The sequence below is a fragment of the Dromaius novaehollandiae genome, chromosome 5 (assembly GCF_036370855.1).
Source record: "Dromaius novaehollandiae isolate bDroNov1 chromosome 5, bDroNov1.hap1, whole genome shotgun sequence".
Lineage (NCBI taxonomy): Eukaryota > Metazoa > Chordata > Aves > Casuariiformes > Dromaiidae > Dromaius > Dromaius novaehollandiae.
The window spans coordinates 23774908-23798140 of record NC_088102.1 but is presented as its reverse complement, the minus strand read 5'-3'; the positions used below and the strand labels follow the sequence as shown (position 1 = coordinate 23798140).

The following is a 23233-nucleotide window of genomic DNA, read 5'->3' as shown; positions in this document are numbered from 1 at the left end:
CTGTGGAGGATATTGGGATATTTTAGATTTTTTAAAGCATCCATAAAAGTATTAAAGAGGGGGTTAGAACTGATTTCCAGATCCACAGTTCTGATTTGGGATCAGAACTTCCCTACTCTTACGAACTATCTAGACCAAGCTTTCCAGTTCTGCCCCACATATGCATTACTCTTCAAGAAGCTAGAAATGTCTTGTCTTGAAAAAAAACATAGGACTAAAGCTATTCAAGTAAAAGCTCTTTAAGCAAATAAAGTGATCTGAAGCCCACAGAACTTTGAAAAAAATACCCTCAATCCTTCAATGCTATAAAACACCTGAACTGCTAGTCTGTGGCTGGTATTGGATGTGAGGGAGAAAAGAACTGCCTCCAGCACAGAATTTGGCCCTTAGAGATTGGAGTTGCGTAAGAACACGTTTTGGGTACTCTTTGCTCATCATATTCTAGAAATCCTCCCCCACTTCAGCACAGGATTAGCTGTTCCTGTGTGCAGTTTCTCCAGCTGGCTTTGGCTGTCTCTCCCGTACAGAACTTTTCCTGTGACTGGGACTTAGACACCTGAACGAGTTGGCCAGTAGTTACAAAGTTATGACTGGAGTGCAGCCTTTTCTGGGGTGGAAGGAGGCAGCCAACAGCATACACTATTTTCCTCCTTGCTCTGATAATTACTGTTGGACATCTTCAGAGCTTGTAACAATGCCTATAGCCTGTTTTTGACATTCAGTGCAAACATACTGCACAGCTGTATAAACTGTTCTTGATTAAAGTTTTTTGATTAAAACCTACAGAATATCATTCTTGCAATCATTGTATCAGGATGCTGTATCTAGCTGGCTAAAGTCACAATAAACAGTATTTGAAAAAGAATTATTGCAGAATAGAGGGGGGAAAGCTTTGAAGTTAGTACTTGCCCCCATTGCCTTCAAGAAACTGCTGGACCTGAGTTTGTCAGTACCGTCATCTCCAAGTTTTAAAAATGAAGAAGCAGAATCTCCTCAAACCATACAATCTATTTCAAAAATAACAAAATTCTGAAAGTTAATTATTTTTGTTATTTACTTACTTTCTGGTTTTGAGCAGTTAGGGGTCACACATGCAACCTTCTATCTCCAAACATGCAGATGTTTTTAGAAAATAACAAGATAGTGATTCCCTCATAATCCCAATAGTCCCAAAGCGTTAGGAGAATGCCAAACAGTGCAACTTGTCAGTGAATTGAACTATCAACACCAAACATTGTGTAGCAGCAGCTCTGCTAAGATACAGATCAGAACAGAAACAACAGAACTGACTACTAAGCACCAAAAATATATCAGAGAATTTATGTCTACAAGGCTAACCAGCGTTTTGTATTTTTAGATATATGTACAAATATAATTATTTTATTATATATAGTCTATATTTAATTTTTAATTTCTGTATAAATATAAATCATTTCGAGATGAACATTGAAACACAGAAATCTAAGTCAAGCCATGTAAGGGAGACCACTGTGCTAATGTGAAACATTTAGCTGTGAGGCATTTGTGTGAGACCTCAGAACAGAACTCAGTGCCTCCAGATCTGGAATCTTAACTAAAAGATTGTCTCTCCCTTGTTCCTCTCACATGTAGATATTCAGCCTTTTTTGATAATGGAGACAGGCATTTGCTCCAGGATAAATAAGTACTTCTATTGTATCAGTAACAGAGATGTCCTGCATTACTTATCTTGCAGAGTGCAGCCCAAACGCCAAAAGCTCCTGCTTCTTTGCATGCTCACTGATACAAGTTGAGCAATGCAGCAACGCATAATAGGAAGCTCTGAGGCAACGGGCCACTTACCAGCACCCAATAAGGCTTCATAAGCACTGTGAAGCCATAAGTGTGTGGGCTTGTAGAGTGCTTGTTGTTGTAACCATATAAACATGTCCATGTTACATGGGCAGCCCGCTATCACTCGATCCAAATTTATCAGCTAGCTACTGCAGGCTGAAATAGGCCCTCAGACTGACAGAGAGGAAGATAATATAACAGGCTTCTTGGAGCCAGACTAGCATAGGGAATAAAGTGCCAGTCACCATCTTCTCTCAGCACACTGCAGTACTTACCTTCATTGCTGGGAACTCCCTTGCCTTCATGGGAAAACACTGAATCCACCCTGACTCCACCAGCTGGGAGGCTTTGTGCAATATAGCGAGGGTAAACTCTGGAATTGGGATTGCTCTACTCTTTACCATCTAACTCACATATCTTCCCAGGTCATATCTTATGTAAACACATGCTCTAGATAAAGATCAAGCCCATGAAATTTTTTTGCACTTAAATCTTGTTAAGTTATGAGAAAGTTGATTCCCAGCCAATTCTACCTGCTTTACAGCCAAACACCCTTGGACATTAAGATACAGATTCTCATTGCTGGGACCCAGCTCCCTAAATGTCTACATTCAGAATTACTTTGGGCTTTTACCTGTTCCTGCACAAAATCCCATGCTCTGAACTTTGACAAGCAGTTGATGCTTAAGCATTTTGTGTGCAGGAGAAACTCAAGAGAGTTTTTGAGATTTTGGAACAGGGTTGCCTGGATTCTCTGCTGTGTTGTTCAGGCAATAAAAATTCTCTGTGGCCAAAATAACTAGTGCTTAACCACTGAGCAGAATTTTCATTCTTTTATTGTCAATAGGTTTTTCTTGCATGAAACAATATTAAACTTGAGCTAGTCTTATTGTTCTCATTCTCTACCACCACCAAACAGACCAAACTTGATTTCTTGTTTTTGTTGACTTTTAGCAGTAAATTGAATGTGATTTTTTTTTTTTAATCAAGCTTGATCTTGGCGTCAACATATTGGCTAACAAGAGCTTGTAAACAGGCCACTGTATACAGATGAAATGAAAGCAAATTAAGTCAAAGAAGACATCAACCTATGACTTTGCCATGACATCAAATATAAGAGAATTCCTCTCTTTCTTTCATGGAAAAAAAGTGTTATTTCATTGTCTTGATGAAGCCTTCAACCTCTCCTACAGATTGAGGCAAACAGCCTTTTGAGAAGAGGAATGTGAATCAACAAGGAAGAAAAAAGTTCAAATGTTTGAATCAAGTCAGGTTTGAATAACCAAATTTCTGAAGAGGGGCAGAGAAGGTGCATATGCAGAGAGAGAAAAAAATGGTCACACATTTTGTTCACTTGTTCACTCTGAGGATGGGATGAAGGCTGAGCGAACAACAGAAAAGCAGCCAGAACTGTACAGCAGATGCATGGCCACCAGGCCCTCAGCTTCATAACCTCCATCAACCATGACAGACACCAGTGGGCAATTCAAGGACTGGGTGGGCTGCGAGCCATCCCATGATCTGCAACAAATAGATGCTCTTTGTTTATGCTGCCCTTCTGCAAACTGCAGATCTGGTGGTAAGATGACTCAATATATTTCCTACTTCCAGTTCCAGTACCACTAAGACACGGTATAGTTTGTTTTTTAGCTAATGACACAGACTTGCCTATGTTAGTTTTTTTGTTTTTTTTAAGTTATAGGTGAGTAGAATGATTGAAATGATTTTTTTTGACCTATGCTTGTGACTGATTGGGAAAGAAGAATAAGAAGGTTGTATACAAAGCTTTTACTAAAGTATCAACACCTTTTAGCCATATATAGCAAATGGTCCCATACGTATGCCACTGATATACAGCATGAATTTTGCCTTTCATTTCCCTAAATGATACAAAGATATAGATGCACAGGGTATCCCTAATTTTGCTTGCTCGCCTAGCCAGATTCTCAGTGACAACAGTCTGGCTGCCTATACCAAATCAGTAAAACAACAATATCCAGATGAAAACTCTTAAGCTTTATCCTAATGGACACCAACTCATCAAAACAGAATTGATGCTCACACTGGCATCCAAACCACTGGTAGGCAATGCCATCTTGTCTGTGCTGCTAGTGGTTTCACAAATCTGACATACAGAGGACAAGCAGGGTATTATAAAATAAAAACAGGCAGGCAGACATGTGACAACTGTATTATTTGAAGGAAGAAAGATCTCTACTTGTCCAAAGAAGTAAACATTTCTTTCCCTTAAATCCTTTGTCCTAAAGTACCTGCTCAGAACCTACTATGCTGCTGTTTATGAACCTGCCTTCATGTTTAACCCAGTCTCACGGAACCATCAGGCAAATATCCTTTTCAGCTGATGTACGGAGGTGCAACTCATGAAAGGCACATATTTCCTCAGTGGGGCTTAGGAAGTGCATTTTCTCAAAACAGTTCTTATTTCACAAACACTGTTACATTCACCATCTGAGAACAAAACACATTATTATTGCTTCATATGTCTGCTCTATCACAGCATCAGCAAACCAGTTTTCATCACCAAATTGAGTTACTACAGGTGTTTGCTTCTGGAGTGGCTTGATTTCTCTTTCTGCACCCTGACACTACAGAGTAAGGAGGAACTCTTCTTGTGTGCTGTGGAAGTCTGCTTTGTCACACAGGTGATCTGGTCATCCCAGTTCTGTGACACACTGATTCCACCACTCTGCTCTATTTCTCCTGCTCCAGAAATTCTTGACTACAACTGAAGCACAGAGAGCTACAATGCCATGCAACAAATTCCTCCACACTGACATCACCATCTGGCATGAATTGATCTCTACAAGGCCAGGTAATAACCTTAAAGGATCAAAAATCTGCTATCGAACCACCCTCTGCTGTCTCCTAGAGTCTCTCTGTATTACTCCACAGTAACAGTGCAGGTAGAGTGGAAAGAGCGCATCCAGAGCACTGGATGTGTAGCTTGGCACTTGCTGAAACAGGGAGAAGCATGCAGAGCTGGAACTGCCTCAGCCAAATACTTTGGTGAGCTAAGAGCATTTCTGCCCAGAAGTTCAGGATGGGCAGCCAAGTTCTCCCACAATATACTGAGAACCAATTCCGAGATCAGCTTCAGCTAATGTGGCACACAGAAAACAGAAATACTCCAGCATTTCACTCAGGCAAGTCCAACAGTAGGTACACAGTTGCATTTGCTCTTACTTTGGGAGTTTGCAAATATCATAGGTGTGTTAAAACCAGGTGTGCTTACTGGGGAATTGGACCAGAAACAATTTTTTGTCCCACTAATCCGTCAATTTGTTTCTGGACACAAGATGAGTGAGTTTGACTATTATCAAAAAGACAGACAGAAGTTTGAAGCCTTCCCTCTTACCAGCTGAATCTGCTGCAGATGTTCCACCACTTGTCAAGTCCTCAGTATTGACTGATTGCAGATCTGTGTAGGAAGGAGCAATGCTTGGGCTGCTAGTGTCCTCTGAACTGGTTGTCCAGCTGCTCTCTGAGGCATGGGCTCGTCTCTCAGAAGAGTCAGAGGAGGGGGAAGTCCAGCTGGGTGCTTTTGATGGAGACACTGGATGCAGGAAAGAAACAGGCAGCAGTGACGGACTTACCAGGGGAATCTTGCAGAAGTGGAAGATTACAACTATTCTGAAGATATACTCTGTCATCGTACTGAAACTCTGTAAACATAGACTCCATATCCACAGAAACACAGTTATTTTAGAAAAAATATACAGTAATTTAACTAGTGACTGCCACTTTTACCCTCCACTGCATGGAATCAGAACTACTCAGCTGTCTGCCTTGGATCCCACACTGCTGACAGCTGTAAGTTTTCCTGTTGTTCAAGTATTTTAGAAGCTGTGGCTTTTCAGAGCAGGAAGATTCCACGTTTCTGCCACTACTAACAAGATCTGAATATATGTATTGTGCAACACAGTTGGGTTCTTATATCATCATAGATTTTTATAAAGTGGCTTTATTATATTTAATTAAGCATTCCCCATATGTGCCACCCACTGGAATGTAGTAGTCATTTAGGGAAGGCTTAACACAGGAGTAATAGTATAAAAATAAAATGAAATTGACCTACTGATGTGAACTAAAAATGGCTTTTATTTCTGAACTGGTGCAGATGCAGGATAGAGTACCCCAATTTGAATAAATTGCATGACATTTCTGCTCACATTAGGCCAAAAATCCTGTTCTACCCACTGGCCAGACTTAAGTGCCCAAAACCAACTCCTGCCTAACCACCATCTAGAACTGATAAAACAATCTTACACATCCATTTCTGTGAATTTCTGTTGCATACTCTTTGACCACATTATCACTTGAATGTTAGGAGCAATGAGTGATTCTAGTGAGGAAGTAAAAAAGACGTAGTAAAAAAAATTGCTGAATTAAGGAATGGTATATTGGTAGAGACCAATTGTAATTTAGTCTCAGCATAATAACTGGTTTTTAAACTAGCATATCTGTGTCTATCTTCTAAACCCACAGAGATCTCAATGCATCCCAAATCTTGCATTTATGGAATAACCTGTGATACAGAGGTTCTCTTCTCAGTACGTAATACATATCCAACTCTTGTTAGATTAGTTGATACTTTGGAGGACAATGGAAAATTAATATTAAGGAGAATTTATCTCTATCTGCTCATAGTTTAATCGAAATAGTGTGATGGGCCTCAATCTCATTATCGAAACATACCTACCTTGCTGTATGCATAGAGGGACTACGCAAACAGTGCTCCCTGCCTTGCCAGGGAGCCTTGCTGTTACCCTCAGCTAAGCAGACACTAATCTATTTATATTTGCACAGCTGTAACCAATGTACTGAGCTGCTTTTAAGTAGAGTCATCCCTAAGGATGAGGAACTGAAAGTTAGGTGAGCTCTCCCCTTATCATGCATGTTGACAATTGTTGAGCTAGAATGATATGACCAAAACCCCACCTTTCTCCCCAGTAATTTTGCATTGTGTTGTGTTAAGTCTGGTAAAAGACACAATGCCTGTAAGGAAATGATGACAAGCATATGACTATAATCTGCCATTTCCTCCCTCAGCACTTCTGTTAAACATGGCATGAGGTATCCGAAAAGCCAGCCTTAAAACTTCACCTGAAATTGCTTTGACAGATGGAATGTTTTATTTGGACACACAGGACAAGCTTAGAAACTGAGCTCCTCATAGGAACCAGTGGCGAGAGCTAACTTTTTCTAAGTGTGCTTTGTATCTGGAATCCTAGAAATTGTGGAATCATTTTATAAAAAAAGAACTTAGATGTAAATTTGTAAGTTTTTTTTTTTTCAAGGCAGAGTCACAGCAAAATGAAAAATATAGGCTAATTTAGATATACATAACATTTAATTATTCATATACAGCCAACTTATTTCGTGCTTTACAAAATCAGATTTTGTCTAAGGAAGGAAACTGGCTGCAATAGCATTGCAGAATACCTCTGCAAGCTAATTTTATTCCAGATAAATTACTCCACATCAGAATTTTTTTTTTAAAGGAAGTGACTTTGATTTTGGTCAAAAGTAACAACAGGGAGCTTTTCCATAAAAGGTATTCTTTAATATCGTACTACAGTCAAGTTCCCCTATAGTAAATCAATGTTCTAGGTTCCTCAACAATGAAACTCAGAATTAGCAAAAGTATACTTTTCCTCAAACTGTGTTGAATAACTACATCCAATCTCAAAAACTGAGATAAGTTGAAGTAAACATCTACACATACAGGTCTCTCTCCAGCTAATCCTGCTGCTCTTCAGTCTCTCAAAATTGCTGCAACAGAATTCCTAAATGAGATAGCTTTTTCCTAGGATTTTAGAATTTTGTGACTATGTGCAAAGTCAAGGCCTTTCAGTTGCAGGAATTCTCAGAAATCTGCATTGAAAGACCAGTGCCAAAATTGTCCCCAAAACGCAAATCCTGCGGCATGCACACATACTGCAAATCAACTCATTGTTTCCCAAACTGAGAAATATGTTTCTCTCCACTTGCACTTTACTTTGTTTTCTTGATGCATTTGTTCACGGCATATTGGGTTGGTTTTCAATATGCGGATTTATCTTTAAGCATTCATTCTTTTTTGGTGTTTTGGGGACCTATTCCTTCATCCCTATACTAAATTCCAATAGACTTTGTTAGCATCAGCATCGATTCCCTTCCTGTCACATAGCAATTTAGATTTTTCTCATTTTAGGACAGCACCACAGTTTGTCTAGTTTTCAGCCACTGATTTCTTGTGTGGCATAAACTTCCTATTTTCAGACAGAACAGCACAAAACAGTTAAATTGAGATTTGCCTTGCTGTGGGATAGCATCCCAAGGGACATGGTATGAGTCCAAGTTACTTGAGCCATTTAAAACTAGACAAAGCTCTCGGGAAGGAGGGGGGTGGAACAGATGATGTAATAGATCTTGCCTTGCTCTAATTTTGGTGCTTTGCTGAATACCTCATTGAATTCAAGACTGCAGCTAGCACCAATAGAATATGAGATTGCTAGCTGAAGGCCCATTGTATAACAAATGCAAATGTTATGTCACCTCTTGGATGCAGTTATTTACAGATTGTGTAACATTTCTGATCGGAACATTTGGGCAATTCTAAAATCTCATTTTTCATTTTTGCAGTATCAGTTTAGGCTAGCCTGATAATAACTATGAGAAAAACCAAATTTCTTCTTTTTCCACGAAAAGGACAATCGAGAAAAGGATATCAGAATGCATCATTTCTGTGACTAAATATATCTGTGGTCTTGCTTAAGAGTTACTGGTTCCCAGAGAGAAATCCACATCATTTAGCGGCTGTCAGTTATCTGCTGATAAACCTGAAAAGCAGGAATATTTTGAAAGAAAGATTTTTGCTAGCATTTACTCTGTCTGGATTTGGTAGAATGAAGGGTTTACAAGAATGTCCTGAATAAAGATAACTTCTGTGAGGCTCAAAATGTACATCTTTCATTTCTACACCTCATGCTCTAAAACTCTCTTCTTTCCTTCTGAATTCTTTGTCTACATTTTCAGCCCAATCTCTGGCTATCAGTCCCATTGATTTCTGTTCTTCCTATAAGGTCTCCACTTTCCCCAGTAAAACAAAGGCCCAGCATTAGACTGGCTTTTCTTGTAAACATATTTCCTACAGGATAACCACTACATGGGATTCATTTGTTTTAAAGTGTTAATTTTATAGATTGTGATCATTCTGGGAGAGAGATTCACCTTCTAGGGAATCCGTGCAAAAATATTGTAGTCCTGAAGTCTGAACAAGACAGCATTTCTCTCTCCTAGGGCCTGTCCTCTCTGTTTTTAAGACTTTCTGGAAATGCCATTTTGCAAGCCATTTTCAAAATGTGTTTTCAGGCAGCCTGGCCATCAGTCTGGGTAATTGCCTAGTCAGCCTTGCAGCTGCTTCATGTGGAAAGACACACAAATAATTTCCTAACAGTGTTGGAGCCCTGAGAGGAACACGGTCAGGGCGCTGAATCTTCAGGACAATGCTCCTTACCGCTGGCTACACAGAAAATAGATTTCAAACATTTCCCTCCTTCTCACTCCAAGGCGTCTGCTGATACTTGGCATTTTCACTCTGCCCCTGTAACTGGCTATTTGCTGTTGTTCTTATGTGGGCTGTTTGCTCCTGGAAATGAATAATGCTGTCACCACAGGCTTCCCACAGAGTGTGTCAGGGTATGGTGGCTGTAATAGAAAATCTCTGGCTTTGTGGCTGCCCATAGAGGAAAGATGTGACCTGCAAATTAATTGAAAACAAGGCTGAAGTTTATCCTACTTCTTGCTGTCAAAAGCCCCCCAGGGTAGACAGCCAGAGACAAAGCCCTGTCATTCACTCTGCTCCGTGACCTGCCCTTTGCTGGCTGTCAGCTGCTCTTTTTCTGGCCGTTTATAAGATGGGTTCCAGAATCGGCGTAGGATTAGCCCACGAATAAGTCTTTTAAAGTAAGCGATATTCACATCACTGCATTTTAGAAGTCTCCTTAGCTATATAGCTAATAGAGGTGGGACAGCCTCCCGTGCAAGAATTATATAGAGTAACAAAGCAAGGCTCCTGATCTGATTGCTAGAGGAAACATCCTCCTCCATTAATCTCAGATGCCAGAAGTTACAGAGTGTGGATGTCCCCCCTAGTGGCATAGATCATGCCACCCCTCACTCATAGCTCACTTGCCCCTACAGGGCAAGAAAGGATGCCTTCTTAAAACACCAGTGCTTTTGAAAAGTCTTCTCTGATCACTTACTCTGAATATCAAAAAGGTGTGCCTACAACCTGGTGTCCCATGTGACTGCAAGAACACAAACCAAGAGGTGCTACTTTCGCTGAGCATGGACCATTGAGACGGGGCCACATCCCTTTAAGAAAAGGAATGAAGTAATAGACTGTGAAATGAGTTTTATGAAATCTCTTTTGTTATGTTTGATCTATTTAGCTTTATCAAAAAATATACATTTTCTTGTTTAAGAAGAAAGTGCACATGTTTTCCAATCAACAAGGAGACCAAAAACTTAGTAATGAAATATGGTGTAATGGCAACCAACAGCACCATTTGAAAAAGTATGTGCCTCTACAAACCTCTACAAACAAGAGCAGAAACTCTTGTCAGTATCATTTTCACAAGAAACTATTTTACCTAACTGTGGAATTAACTAGGAGAGAGGTAGAACACCTCAGGTTTACAATTTTAGAGTTATGAGTACTATTCCTTCTCTCCTCGCCACCAGGATCAGTAAGGATTTATAACTAAGAAGAACAGCCAACAAGTAAATACAAAGATGAGATGGTCTTATGCAGAGCTTAAGAGAAAAATTTATGCTGCAAGATTCACCCACCTTCCTCTGCACAAAGCTGTAACCACAGTCACATTTGGACTAGCCTGTAGCACCCATAAAAAAAGCAGAAGGAAACAAAAAGCCCAAAACCCAACCCAAAGTTGCCAACTCAAGTTTTCTGATAGATGTATTATTGATGTCACAGGGAGTATTTAGACAGACTCAGTAAGCAGAGTGAAACTATAACTCTTTAAAGTATGTTAAATAACTCCAAGTAGTGAAATGAAATTATTATGAGAAGTTCAATTTAAACATGAAAAAGTAAACATACTTTTTGTTTGGGCAATTTTTCCAGAGTCTCCTATGAGAAGGGACAAAAAATTTTTTTACTTGAGACATGTCTGGAAGAGTTGTATGACCATATTCTTCCCAAAAAGAAACAAAATGACCAAAAATTGCCCTTATCAGTGAATAAACCATTTGCTGAGAAAGATGAACCAAACTGAAATTTTCAATACTTCATATGAACTGTGGGCATAAAGAAAAGCTAGAAGCTCATATAACCGTATCTGTCAACATAGGCTGAAGATGTAACCCAAAGGCTTTGCATGCATACCTAAAATAAATCTGGAAGAACTTTTACAGTGGAACAAAAGCACACACAATCTTGGAGTTAGGGTCAGCTTCTGCTGTCTTTGTAATTCTCAAGCTACTAAATCATATCATCAATAGGCAGCAAAAAGTACTGATGGAAATTAGCATACTAGTTCTTGGTCTAAGTCATATAATATTCTTGCATTTATTTTGCCAGCAAGCTACTGACCAAACACTACCAGAGCTTCTGCCATACTAAGAATTTCAGTATTAGTACTGATATGCATGTGGAGTGTGGAACAGATGCCAGAGTGATTCATGCTACCAGAGCTCTCTAGTGGAAATTTGTTCCAAGTCTCAAAGAGCCTTATGTCCCCTGTTAGGAGCTCAGACTTGGCCCAAGTGGTAAGAGTCTTCAGCTTTTCTTGAAAGACAGAAGGCCTCCATCAACCATTTTTTCCTATATTTTCCCATTCATGCACACTGTAGTTGTGGACCTGTCCTATCACTTCATGCAAACACATTTTTTTTCATTTCCTCTGCCATGATGGAATCTGGAGAATTTTTCCTACAGTTTTCCCAGTTTTGTTCTCTGGTTCTGTTTGGATAGCACTCACACCAGAAATCTCTAATAGCAAGAGCTGCATCAGCACTCTAGAAAAACACTTAGCCCATAATGGTAACACAGTAAGAAACCCTACAAGACTACCTTCTGTCCTGACACAGCCTACTACCAAGCTGTGGAACTCTGCCAGAAAAAATACGGGGATTATGATGAATTAAAAAAGGAAACAACCACAAAGGAAATAGTGAATGCCATTCTCTCAGTTCCAGGTTACAGAGGTCAACATGGCTCAGAATTTCTAAGATGAACTGTTCATACATGAACATAAGAAGTCTCACTACTGAAAACATCACTACACTGTTTCCCCATGAATGCACCTCTTGGCAGTCTCAAGAGACAAGACATAGGTTGAATGAATCACAGAACCCTTTCATTTTCTTTCCAAAAAGAAGAGACATCGGGTCTATACTGCTGTTTAATCTACTGACTATTGTTAGTTCAACCCAGAACTAAATTATGAGCCCTTTTTGAAACTCTCATAAGATTAACTGTGTTAAAATACAATATAAACTAACCAAATTAAACCTTTGGAAATCAAAGGGCAAGGAAAAAGTTTTCCAGGTCCTCACTGTATTCTGTTGCATTATTAAAATGGACCTACTCCTGTACATGCCTCACCTGCTTGTGGGTGGGTTGATGGAGCACTGGTCCATGGTGCATCTTCAAACTGAACCCAAGCACTGATGGATGATGACAGATCAGCTCTGGGAGACACATGGTTCCCAAGCACAGCAGAATCCACCTTGGGCTTGTCAGCTCCATCATTCAGATTGTTGTGAGAGAGGTCCTGAAATTCTCTATCCACATTATGGTTCTCTTCTGAGGAGGTGTCTGAGGAAGAAAAACATTCTTCCAGAGGCTCCTCAGTGCCACCTAAAATAAAGACAGAATGGAGAGACAGGTAGCAATTGCTGTTACTTCACTTTTTTTGCTGAAGTCTCTACAATTTGCCATCAAATGTAGGTGCAAAGTTTCCCATCACTTAACGTAGATTTTAATCTAACAGTGGGCTTAGGTTTGCGCTTGATAATAAGTGAGACTTCCTCTGCGGTCCTTTGAACATTTCCCTTTCTAAACAAGTACAGAGCCAAAGCCCGTAACGGACCTATGTTTTTAAAAAAACTGCACGTAAGGATAGCATTTTACTTTTTTTTTTTGCCCAAATTCTCCTATTACATAGGGGTAGCAGGAGGTAATTCAACCTCTGTTCATACTGCTTTCTCTAAGAAGGCAAGCTCTGTGATGCTAAGTATATGACAGTATTTGGTCTAACTTAAATAAAGTAAGTTTTAAAAGATTCAAAAAAAACCAAAGGTGTCTTACTTTGTGGTTTAACAGGGAGGAGCAGGTCGTCACTGAAGGACACCCACTCAGATTGGTGGGACGCAATGACACCAGTCAGAGACGTCATATTCGCAAAAGGCTACTCATCTTCCCTTAGTGATTATGATGAGCAATCAGAATGGGTGAGCGGTACAGTGAAGATGAGCCAGTATAGGGAAACACCTTCTTTGTGCTTTCTTTTCTTTTCAAATGCTGTTAAGATAAGACAGGATTAAATCATATCTTTTAGAAAATTAAATGGAAAAATGAGTGCCACCATTCTAGCATTACAGAATATTAAAAGACTTTGATTACCACAGGCACAGTACTGCCAAAACGTTGCTACCTTTGAGAGAGGAATGTTACCTGTGTACAGAGGAGGGCTACATTAGAGCAACTCTGACTATTTTAAGATGAGGATGTTTCAAGACCCTCAGATGCTTTCATCAATCACAGAAAACAATGTTTCATACCTAACTCAGAGATTCATGTCTCACATAACCCTGGGAAAGAGGCTGTGAGGGGATTCTCCCAAATCTAGCAAATTTTGATTATGATGTAATTTAATCTAATTCTCAGCATGTCATCATGTCCTCATTCCTCCTTCTACTTGCAATGTCTGATCCCTCTCAAAAACTAGCAATAATCCACATTTTTCATTATCAATACAATTTATATGGCCAGATCTGAAATTACAACCAACTTGGTAAGCAGAACTAATACTCGCATCATACAAATTTACTACTGGGAAGCTTTGAGTCTCCCCAGCAAAGGTGTGCATTTCAAAGACACTCTTGTCTACCCAGAAAAAGAAAAAAAAAAAAGAGTATAAACATAAAAGTTACAAGTTAATAATCTGATTAAATTGATTAGCAAGGTTAGTGTGTCCATGTGACGAAGGCAGACATAGGGAAAAGCCTTATGGCAAGTACAGGATCATAATCCAGAAGACAATACCTGAAGGATGGGGGTGTCCAGGACTCAGACTGCAGTCCAAGTATCAGAAGATGCCCTGTCAGCTAGCTGCAACTCTGCTGCTTGAATGAAATTTCACATCTGAATTTTAAAAATCAGTGCCTTCTTTAAATCTAAACTGGGCGTGATTTTGCTGTAGCCCAGCAAACATTTTCACAGAAGTGGCAGGTTTAATTAGGATGTACTCTGCTAGGATGAACCTCACATAGATCTGGGAATCTGCTAGAATCAGTGGGACACTTAGCAAAGGGGCCTGATTGCTGGCTGATAACTTGGACGGTCAGGTCTGGGGAGAGAAACTGTCCTTTGACGAGCAACCAAAACAGACTCAGGTTTGCAGCTCACTACAAAACTCTCACAAGACTATTGCCTCCTGCTAGGGAAGTGTGTGAATTCTCTCCCTAATTATCGGAAATATTGAAGCTCTTGTTGCCATGGTATCCAAGTACTTGAAAATACCAACAAGCTCAGACTTGGCTATTTAATGATGTATAAGTGGCATCTCTTGGTCTACTGCCTCTCACTTAATTTAATGTTTTTCTGGTGAAATTTCATGTTGGTTTAAAGGAACAGATGTTTTACTGAGATATCTCTTTACCCTACATTGGTAGCATTGAGTTCCACAGACCAGAACAACATTTAAATGTATTTACCCCTTAAACATTTTCTGTGAGAAGCGGAAGATCATTAACTAGCTCCAATATGATTATTCTCTTTATGTTCACAAAGTTATTAGTCTACTAAAGGCAATAGCAAATAAGAGCTGTGTGAAAGAGCCAAAAACTTTGACAGTCTGGATGTCACAAAACAGCCTGACATGTGACACAGAGAATTCATGGATCCAAGTTAACTGCCTGCAAGCTGAAAACTGGACCTTTTCAACTAGAATCTAACACAAAATATATAATTTCCTGCAAAGCGAAAACGATTTCGTGAAGACAATCCTGACTGTTAAGTGCAATCTGCCAGAAGACGATTGATCCCATCTCAGTTCAGCTCTTTCAGAGCCTATTGCCATGCCACAGCCAGTCACCCCACATAACCTTTTCCTCTTTACACCACTAATTCCCTAATGCTGGGGAAACAGCTGCACTTGCACCCCAGCTCCCATGGCAGGACATCTGCATCCACGCTGTGTGGGCAGGTACCTTTGCTTGCCTCGCACAGAATCCATTAGCGGCTCTATTGATAGCAACTACAGACAAAGCTTAACATAGAGACAAGCTAGCAGAAAAAGAATAATCAGATGTTTAGGGTCACAGGGACTCCATATGAGGGAGGAAGAGGACGACCTTGATATTTTGCTTTCCCCTTGTGACAAATTAAGCTGCTTGTTTTTGTCTTGTTTATATATCTGTAACTCAAGTCTTTTTTTCCTAAACATCTGAATACTGACCTCTCTCCATTCTCCTGGAAAAGTCCTAACGGAATCATGAAATGACAGGAAATGGAAAAAGAAAACTGTTTACCTTGTGCTTAATGAACACAGACTCCAGTAGAGCTTTTTTTCTTTTCTTTTTTTTTAATCTCCAAGGAAAAAAGCCATTAAAGGCGGGGGGGGGGGGGGGGGGGGGAAGGACTGTTCCAGATGTGCTGTTAGGTGAGAGAATTTTACCATTATTTTGCCATGGATTTCTTCTTTCACCCCACTGCCCTGGCACAAGCACACTTTCTAAAGCCACTCAGTACTAAACAGCAAAATGTCATAGTTTAGAATATCTGATTAGAGTATTATTTGTTCTGTTTTGTTTGATTTGCTCCTGAGTTTTAATACTGATGTCACAGTATGAGGAATGACTACACCTAGTTTGAATTCCAGATCTAGTTTGCTAGATGTGGTCTTGTGTCAGGGTCTCCTCATTTGTATAGTATATACAGTGACCACACATCTCAATGTGAACAGTGAGCAATATGAGCCCAGGAAGGCATCAGAGAGTACCACAAAGTGCACCATTAAGTGCATATTCCAACTATACGAGCTTCCCACTGCAGGAATTTTCTACAGACTTCCAAGTTCGGTAAATGATGGAGATTGTGTTGACTTACTATCAGGCTTATCACAACTTTTCAGAGAAGCAACCTGAAAGAAAGGAAAGTCAGCCTGAGCAGATTGCACTGTCAAAGACTTTCAAAGCAGAGGCAATCTGAGGATGCATTTATTAGGATGAAAGAGATATTAAAAGGAGAGAATTTCTCTCAGCTTTTCACAACCTGACATAGACACTTCTACAGAATTATGAATCATGTATAGTTAATTCCTTTGCAGATTGTGCAGAAAAGGCTGTACATCTTCAACTTGAATTACTTTTACCACTCTTCATATTCCAGAATCCTCTATAGAAAACAAAACAAATCAAAAGAATCCAGCTGTGAACCAAGGAGGCTCAGCTAGCAGGATACCAATGCCACTGTGTTTTCAGTTAACAAATGATGCTGCAATTTGCTGAACTAGTACAGAGGTGCACATCTTTAGGGGATCCACTTGACTTTGTGGGAAAACCCAAATCTTTCCTTAGCAAACCAACTAGCACCCGCTGTTTAAACAATGCAGAGAATACTCTACAAGTGAATTTTGGATTTTTTTCTCCCCATCCTTCAGACTTCCCAAACTTCCATAGCTATCCCTAGAGAAATGGACTTTGGAGCCTACAAGTATTGAGGAAACAAATAGTCCTTCTCTACTCCAAGCGACCTATGATTAAAGCTAAAAGTCAATGCTGTAGGGCTCATGCAAAAGGAGATGGAAACACATTTCTTGGAACAAAGTATTCCCAGGCGAGACCAGTACTGCATCTCTGTTTATAAATAGAATTCATGCAAGTATTTGGATTTTGTTATTTCTGAGTTGGTACTATTATGTGGATTAAGCCTTTGGTGACGAATTGGAAAAAAAAAAAACAAACTTATTTACCAGATTTGGGTCATCAAAACCAAAAACAATCAAAAATCTTTGTAAGGGTCTTCAACTACTACGTAACGAATACAGGACAAAGCCAGATATTACATGTTAACCCCAGTGATCCTTACCATCAACTTCTGTTTCAGGTTTCCCTTCCTTACACCACAGTTTCACAGCAGGACATGTAACTCAGTGACAAACGAGTGACAATTATTCCCAGGGCAGAGATCATAGAATTGGAATGAAACTCCTTGGTTGTCTGGTCCCCTACTGTTTTGACCAACCACAGTACATAATCCCCTTTTAAAACTGAAGCAGCCTCATTTAAAATGACAGAATGGCTTTGATAACTAGGAACATCCTCTGATTTCAAATCTACATATATTCACAGCCAGTTCATAGCCATTTCTTTTTGTGACAAGGTTTTCTCTCCCCCCTTTTGCTTACCCCTGCTCTATTAACAGATACAAAGAAATACTGTCACCCTTCTGACCATGGCTTTTGTTGTAACAATCCCCAGTTTCACTAATACCAGGAAGGTCTCAAGGTAAAACATGTAATTTTTATCTTGACCATGTCTGTTTGGCAAACCTGTAGAGACAAAACAATTCTAATAGCATGAACTACAGAACGATTGCTGCCTTGGGCAAATTTCCAAGTGAGTGAGAGCTCATGGTTCTTCCTCTCAACTTGGCCTGTAACAAGCACTGACCATCAGCACATCATGACCTGAATAATAAACAAACCCCAAATTGGAAATCTGCTCTCAAGCATCAAAAGAAAATCCTAACTACCTCAGGGTACCACAACAAAAACAAAACACAACCAAGTAAAAAATGACAGAAAACAAAAATTGAAAGAAATCCAATGAAATAAAGGAACTGTATTTGAGTGTTATTATTACTGAAAAATCATTGCACCAGCCTCTACCTAAATGCCTGAGATTATCCCTAAGTTTATGAATGACAGAGATGATGAGAGGAAAGACATCAGATTCAATTATTTTACATATTGCATTTTTGATATTGAAGATCATATTTTCCCCATGTATACAGGTCCCCCAGCTCATAAACTGCCCCTGAGAAAATTTCTGGTTACAACAGGTTTTAGAACTTACACCAGTTTTATGTACTCTGTGACTCATATGTGTTATTATATGGAGTTCCTTGATTTCGGCATTGCCCTAATAGGTTCAGTCACTATTTGGTGCATGTACTACTCATTTGTATGAAAGCTATTGATATATAGGGAAGAATTAGGGCTCCAAGGGATCCAACCTGAAGCCATTCACAAGTGGCTCATCTGGCCTCTCTGGAAGCAGGAATGGCTTTGCCTGTTACAGATGACTCCTAAGTGAACAGCCACAAGAGCCTTGAGAGCACTCTGTGTGTACAGCCTAGTACGTTATCATCCCATGAGGCTGATGATAAAAATGGCAATTTTCGACAGAGATGGAGCGAGGGCAGAGTAGGGCCACCTGGCATGCTGTATGACAGAAAAGTGGTCGGGGTCTTCCTGAGCACAGGACCCAGTCACACTGGCTAATGGCTATGCCCAGTTATTCCAACAGATAAGAAATGATCCGTCTAAATCCACACTGCAAATCAGTGACAGAACCAGTGTTAGAGTTGAGGTGTTCAGGGATGCCCATATTTTCTCTAGACCACAAACTCCAACAATCAAACATAAAACCATGCCCCACAAGTGCTGGAAGCCCACATTTAATGAAAGTAGAAAAAGAGAGCCTGTAGGTGACGCGGGGATAAGAAAGTGAAAAGCATCTCCCTCAGGAAGATTTCTGTCAAGGCCAATATCCAAAAGGCCAGCAGCTGCTGTTTTCTTTACATCACAATTTATCTGTCACTCCTCCATTTTCCAGATGAGAGACAGAACATCTAAGGTCCTCTCTTGCAGACAGTAATAGGATATTTAGGGAGTTCAGAAGGCAATGCACTCTTTCTTCCACTAAGGCCATGCTTTAGAAGCACTCCATGAGTTCTGAATGCCTCATAACTAGAGGCTACCAGATAAGATACTATGCAGAGGGATGAAAAAGCTGATACTGGAAGAAAACTGTACAATCCCTTCCTCTATTCCTTGTAGTCCCAAGAACTTGAGTAATGTAGAAAGGCACTGTAGAACACCAGCAATACAGAAAAAGAATAGGAATGAAATTATTTTTGACAATTACAAATAATATAATTATTTGTATTTGTAATATTTTATATTTATAATTATAAACATAATATAAAAATAGTGCCACCTATTGCACAACATAATGCCACGAGAAATGACACTCCAATCCATAACATGTGGAGAGAAGTGGGTTAAAAGAATGATTTCTTCTATCAACCCTGAAAAAGTGGATCATGTAAGGGACACTTTTTTCAAAAGAAAGCTCCCATGGAGCACCTCAGTTTGCACAGCTGGTATGGAAGCTTTTATCAGTATGTTCTTGTCTAAGTCATGCACAAACTAGACAGATGTACTCCATTCACTAAATCCCCCCAAACTTATTTTACTTTACTTGCTGTAAATGATACTTGCTTGTGATAACTGTCAAGCTGTATTTTTTTCCTCTCAGTCATCTCCTCTCTCCTGCTACAGTCACTGAAGTAGAAAGCATAGTGTTTTACAATTAATCAACCTAGTACCAACTATGGCATTACAGCCTGATACCACTAAATAAACCTGGCAGTAGGTGAACACAGGTCGCAAAGCTCTGCCGGCACACATCCTTTTTCTTAAGTGGGACTAATGACAAAAGAAACAGGGGAGTAAGTGATCATAGAAGTTTACTGGAATATTCTGCTGGATAATAAGCATTCTTCTAGTAAATGTACATCCTGGCTTGTATGAAATGCCATCCTATTCTGCCAGATACTACCATGCTAGCATTGCCTATATATCTTGCAACAAATTACTGCTTTAGACAGTGTTCACTGTACAACTGGCCATGCCTCCATCAGTGAAAGGAGAGCCAGTAAATTTCTTCCTACACCTCAAGGCTGGTTTCAGTCACACAAATGAAATCAGGGCTTTATCTTCTGAATTACAGCTGAATTCATGCTATCCTTCATGCTAGCAGTTAGATGAAAAACATTCACTGAAAATGGTGAGTATAACTAGTTGCCATCATTCAGTACCAGTTAAACTCACTTTGGACTAAGAAAGTTAAGAGAAAGAAGTCAAGTACTCAAAACACTAGCCACATTCAAGAAGAGTCAGAAACTGGATTTTGTAGATAGGAATGCTTCACTGGAGGTTGCATGTCTACCTAGAGGATGAGTATTCATTTAGCTGAGCTGTGAGCCTCACAGAATGGGAAAACAGATGCAGAGGGAGGAAAAAACACAGAACCCAATTGTGAAAGCAGCAGAAAAACAAGGACCTTTAAGGAGGTGGCACAGTCCTGAAAGAAAGCAAAGAAGCTTTTCTGAGCAGAAAGTTGAATGGAAAGGGAGATTAGGAACAGTGAGCAAGAAAACTGTGTTCTGCTTGAGTCTTCGCTATACTTTAAAGCTATAACTTCCAAGCTGTATCAGCACCTTTCAAAGGAACAGGCTTTAGAAAGGGTTTCTCGCTAGAAGGGAGATACTGTTTGAGGGCTATGTGTAAGTGGAACCGTAATACGTGAGGCTGTCTCCCAGTCTGAGGAAGTCCTGGTTGATTATTTGAAGCCAGACAAAATAGAACAAACTGGAAGAGGTATCAAAGGAAATAAGCCTGTCCTGGCAGAAAAATTCCCTGGATGATCCAACTGGTCTTTCCTCACTTCCAGTGTCTGGATAGCCATTTGAGATTATGCAACTTAGTATGATGCCAGGACACTGCGATCCTTCAGGGCAATCCACAAACACTATGTTTGTTGTCACTCTCTATTTTAGACGCTCTAAATATAGGCCCATTAGACTTGATGATTCCGTGAGTTTATAGCATGACTTCCCCTGTTTCAAGAGAGTGAAAAGCAAGTCTGGAAAAAGGTGTGCTTGAGCAAAGCTTGTATTTAAAAGGGACCCAATACCTGATGTGCCAGTATAAAAAATTAAGTAGCATAAACAGATTTCTTGACAAGTCAAACTCGTACACAATACGAAAAAGTATGTTTGCACCACAGTATTCTCTGCATTTGCATTTCTAATTGTAATTTCTCTATAATCATTGAAACATGAATTACAGTGTGTGGTATACTAACCTGATCTGGAACAGAGCATATGAGAAAAAACAGTGGTGTTAGTAAGAATAAAACATGTTTCAGGGAAAAAAAAAAAAAAAAGAATCTGTTATGGAATATCTCTGTCAGCAAGACCATACCTAAAAAGAAGGGATAGTAAGATGTGACAGTCCCTCAGCATTACTAAGTCATCTTCTGGGTTCACTGTGAATTTGAGCAGAACACAAAAGCTTTCTTACCTCTGATACAAAGGGGTGGACACCTTTGCTGAAAATGAAAGTCAAAATATTCTGCTAACTATCAGCGCTTTGGAATTAACTGGTTTCAGTGAGTGCCTGCTGCTCCTCTCTTTTCTGGTACTGTGGCATCCCTTCGATAGAGTCAGCTGTGCCTGCAAGATGGCAGGTATCGTGGTGCATTCCAGAAAAGGCATCCAAGACACAGTGCCATGTATCTACATGAGATCATGTAAATAGTGCAATGGTACATGGAGCCAGGCTAGGGAAATCCCAGCTGGGGACAGCAAATCACTTGCCTTTTATTGCACTTGGGATTTTGCTGAGGAAAGAACAGGAGAAGCCATTTCAGGCCTGAATATTAGCCATAGGAACACAGGGCAGTTGCGCTCAAGAGCATCAAACACTGCAGAAAGAGTTAATGCAAACTTTACTGTGGAGCTTCTGTCTTTTAATCTGATACTAATGCTCAGTTATGAAGAATATAGGATATTGACAAATATGCGATATTATACATTGAACGTCATGTAAATTCACTGTCAAAGAAAAAGCATAGAAAGGTCGACACTAGCTCCCACTTTCAGGGTGCTTGGAATGGCTCAAAGGGAATAGTTGGCCATCACTGCACCAACATGCATTTGCAGTGCTATCAGCCAGCAGGTAGTAAAACAAAATGATTAAGAATAAAAAAAAAAAAATGGATACTGGTCAATCACTCAGTGCTTAGGGCATTACTGCTGCAGCAGAATGCCAAGAAACTGAATAGCAGGGAGCACTGTGTTACAGGAACACTAACAGAGCTGTGCAAAGACCTTGGGGAAAAGGTTCGCTACAGATTGAAACAAGTATTATTTTTAGGGGATGCATCTGTGATGGCAGCCCCTCTTATCCTGGCTTCAGCCAGTGGGATACAAGCTCTGTGGGGATATGTACTTGGATATGATACATATACAATCTAAAATTAAACAAACAGCCATTTATTGGTGCAGGAAAAAAACCTCCAGCTTTCACACATAAACAGGAATGTGATTTGGTCTTTCCAAGTTCCGCATTTTGAGGACACAGAATAAGCTAGCTGGCTATATCAAAGTAATGTTCAAAAAAAAAAAAAAAAAAAAAAAAAAAGTCACTGTTCTTTCCTATTCAGACAATTGATTCAGTTCTTAGTCCTTCAAAGAAAAAAATATATATAGTCTTCAGCTTCAAACAGCAGACATTTGATTTAATATTCAGTCATGTAAGGTTTAAATGCATTAGGCCATCAGGCATTCTGTATACCTAACAAAAAATGTTCTTCTTACCTATACTTTAAATTATGCATGAGGAAACTAAGACACTGAGATAAACATCACAAGCAAGACAATTAGAGTTATGGACACATTCAGCTCTCAGCCGGTCTTGGCTGATGAAATATTTTGCCTCCCAAATTTTTAGACAAGAATTTCACTTTTATTACATTCCTGGATGCTGTCAGACCTTAAGTAACCAGAAAAGTAATTTTCTTTAAATGAAGGCATCAGGTCTGATTTATGCATAACATGTTCTGCTTTATTTTTGTACTTTAGTAGAGCAACATTGTAAAAACAAAACAAAAAACAAGTTTAAGACAAGCTTACTTTTGCCTTCAAGACTCTGAATTCTTTTCACAAAAACAAAGCAAAAGAAAGAACTTCACGAAGATTTCATTTATCTTGCCGAGAAATCAATATAATGCATTGTGTACGCTAAGAGGGATGCTAGGCACTCAGACAATAAAGGCAGAGCACTTCTCCTTAAAAGCTTTAGGATCTGAATATTCC

The 23233-nt window shown here is 39.6% G+C and overlaps 1 protein-coding gene across 2 annotated transcripts in view; it reads right to left on the bottom strand.

Moving 5' to 3' along the window:
- The window catches only part of STON2 (stonin 2), a 79886-nt gene that overhangs the window by 49699 nt on the left and 6954 nt on the right, over nt 1-23233 (bottom strand). For both annotated transcript variants that reach the window (XM_064512225.1, XM_026111314.2), the window contains exons 2-4: nt 13151-13363; nt 12446-12700; nt 5189-5386 (exon numbers count right to left, since the gene is read on the bottom strand). In XM_064512225.1, the coding sequence (XP_064368295.1) occupies nt 5189-5386; nt 12446-12700; nt 13151-13238 (541 nt within the window). In that variant the 5' untranslated portion in view covers nt 13239-13363. The remainder of the gene's footprint in view (nt 1-5188; nt 5387-12445; nt 12701-13150; nt 13364-23233) is intronic.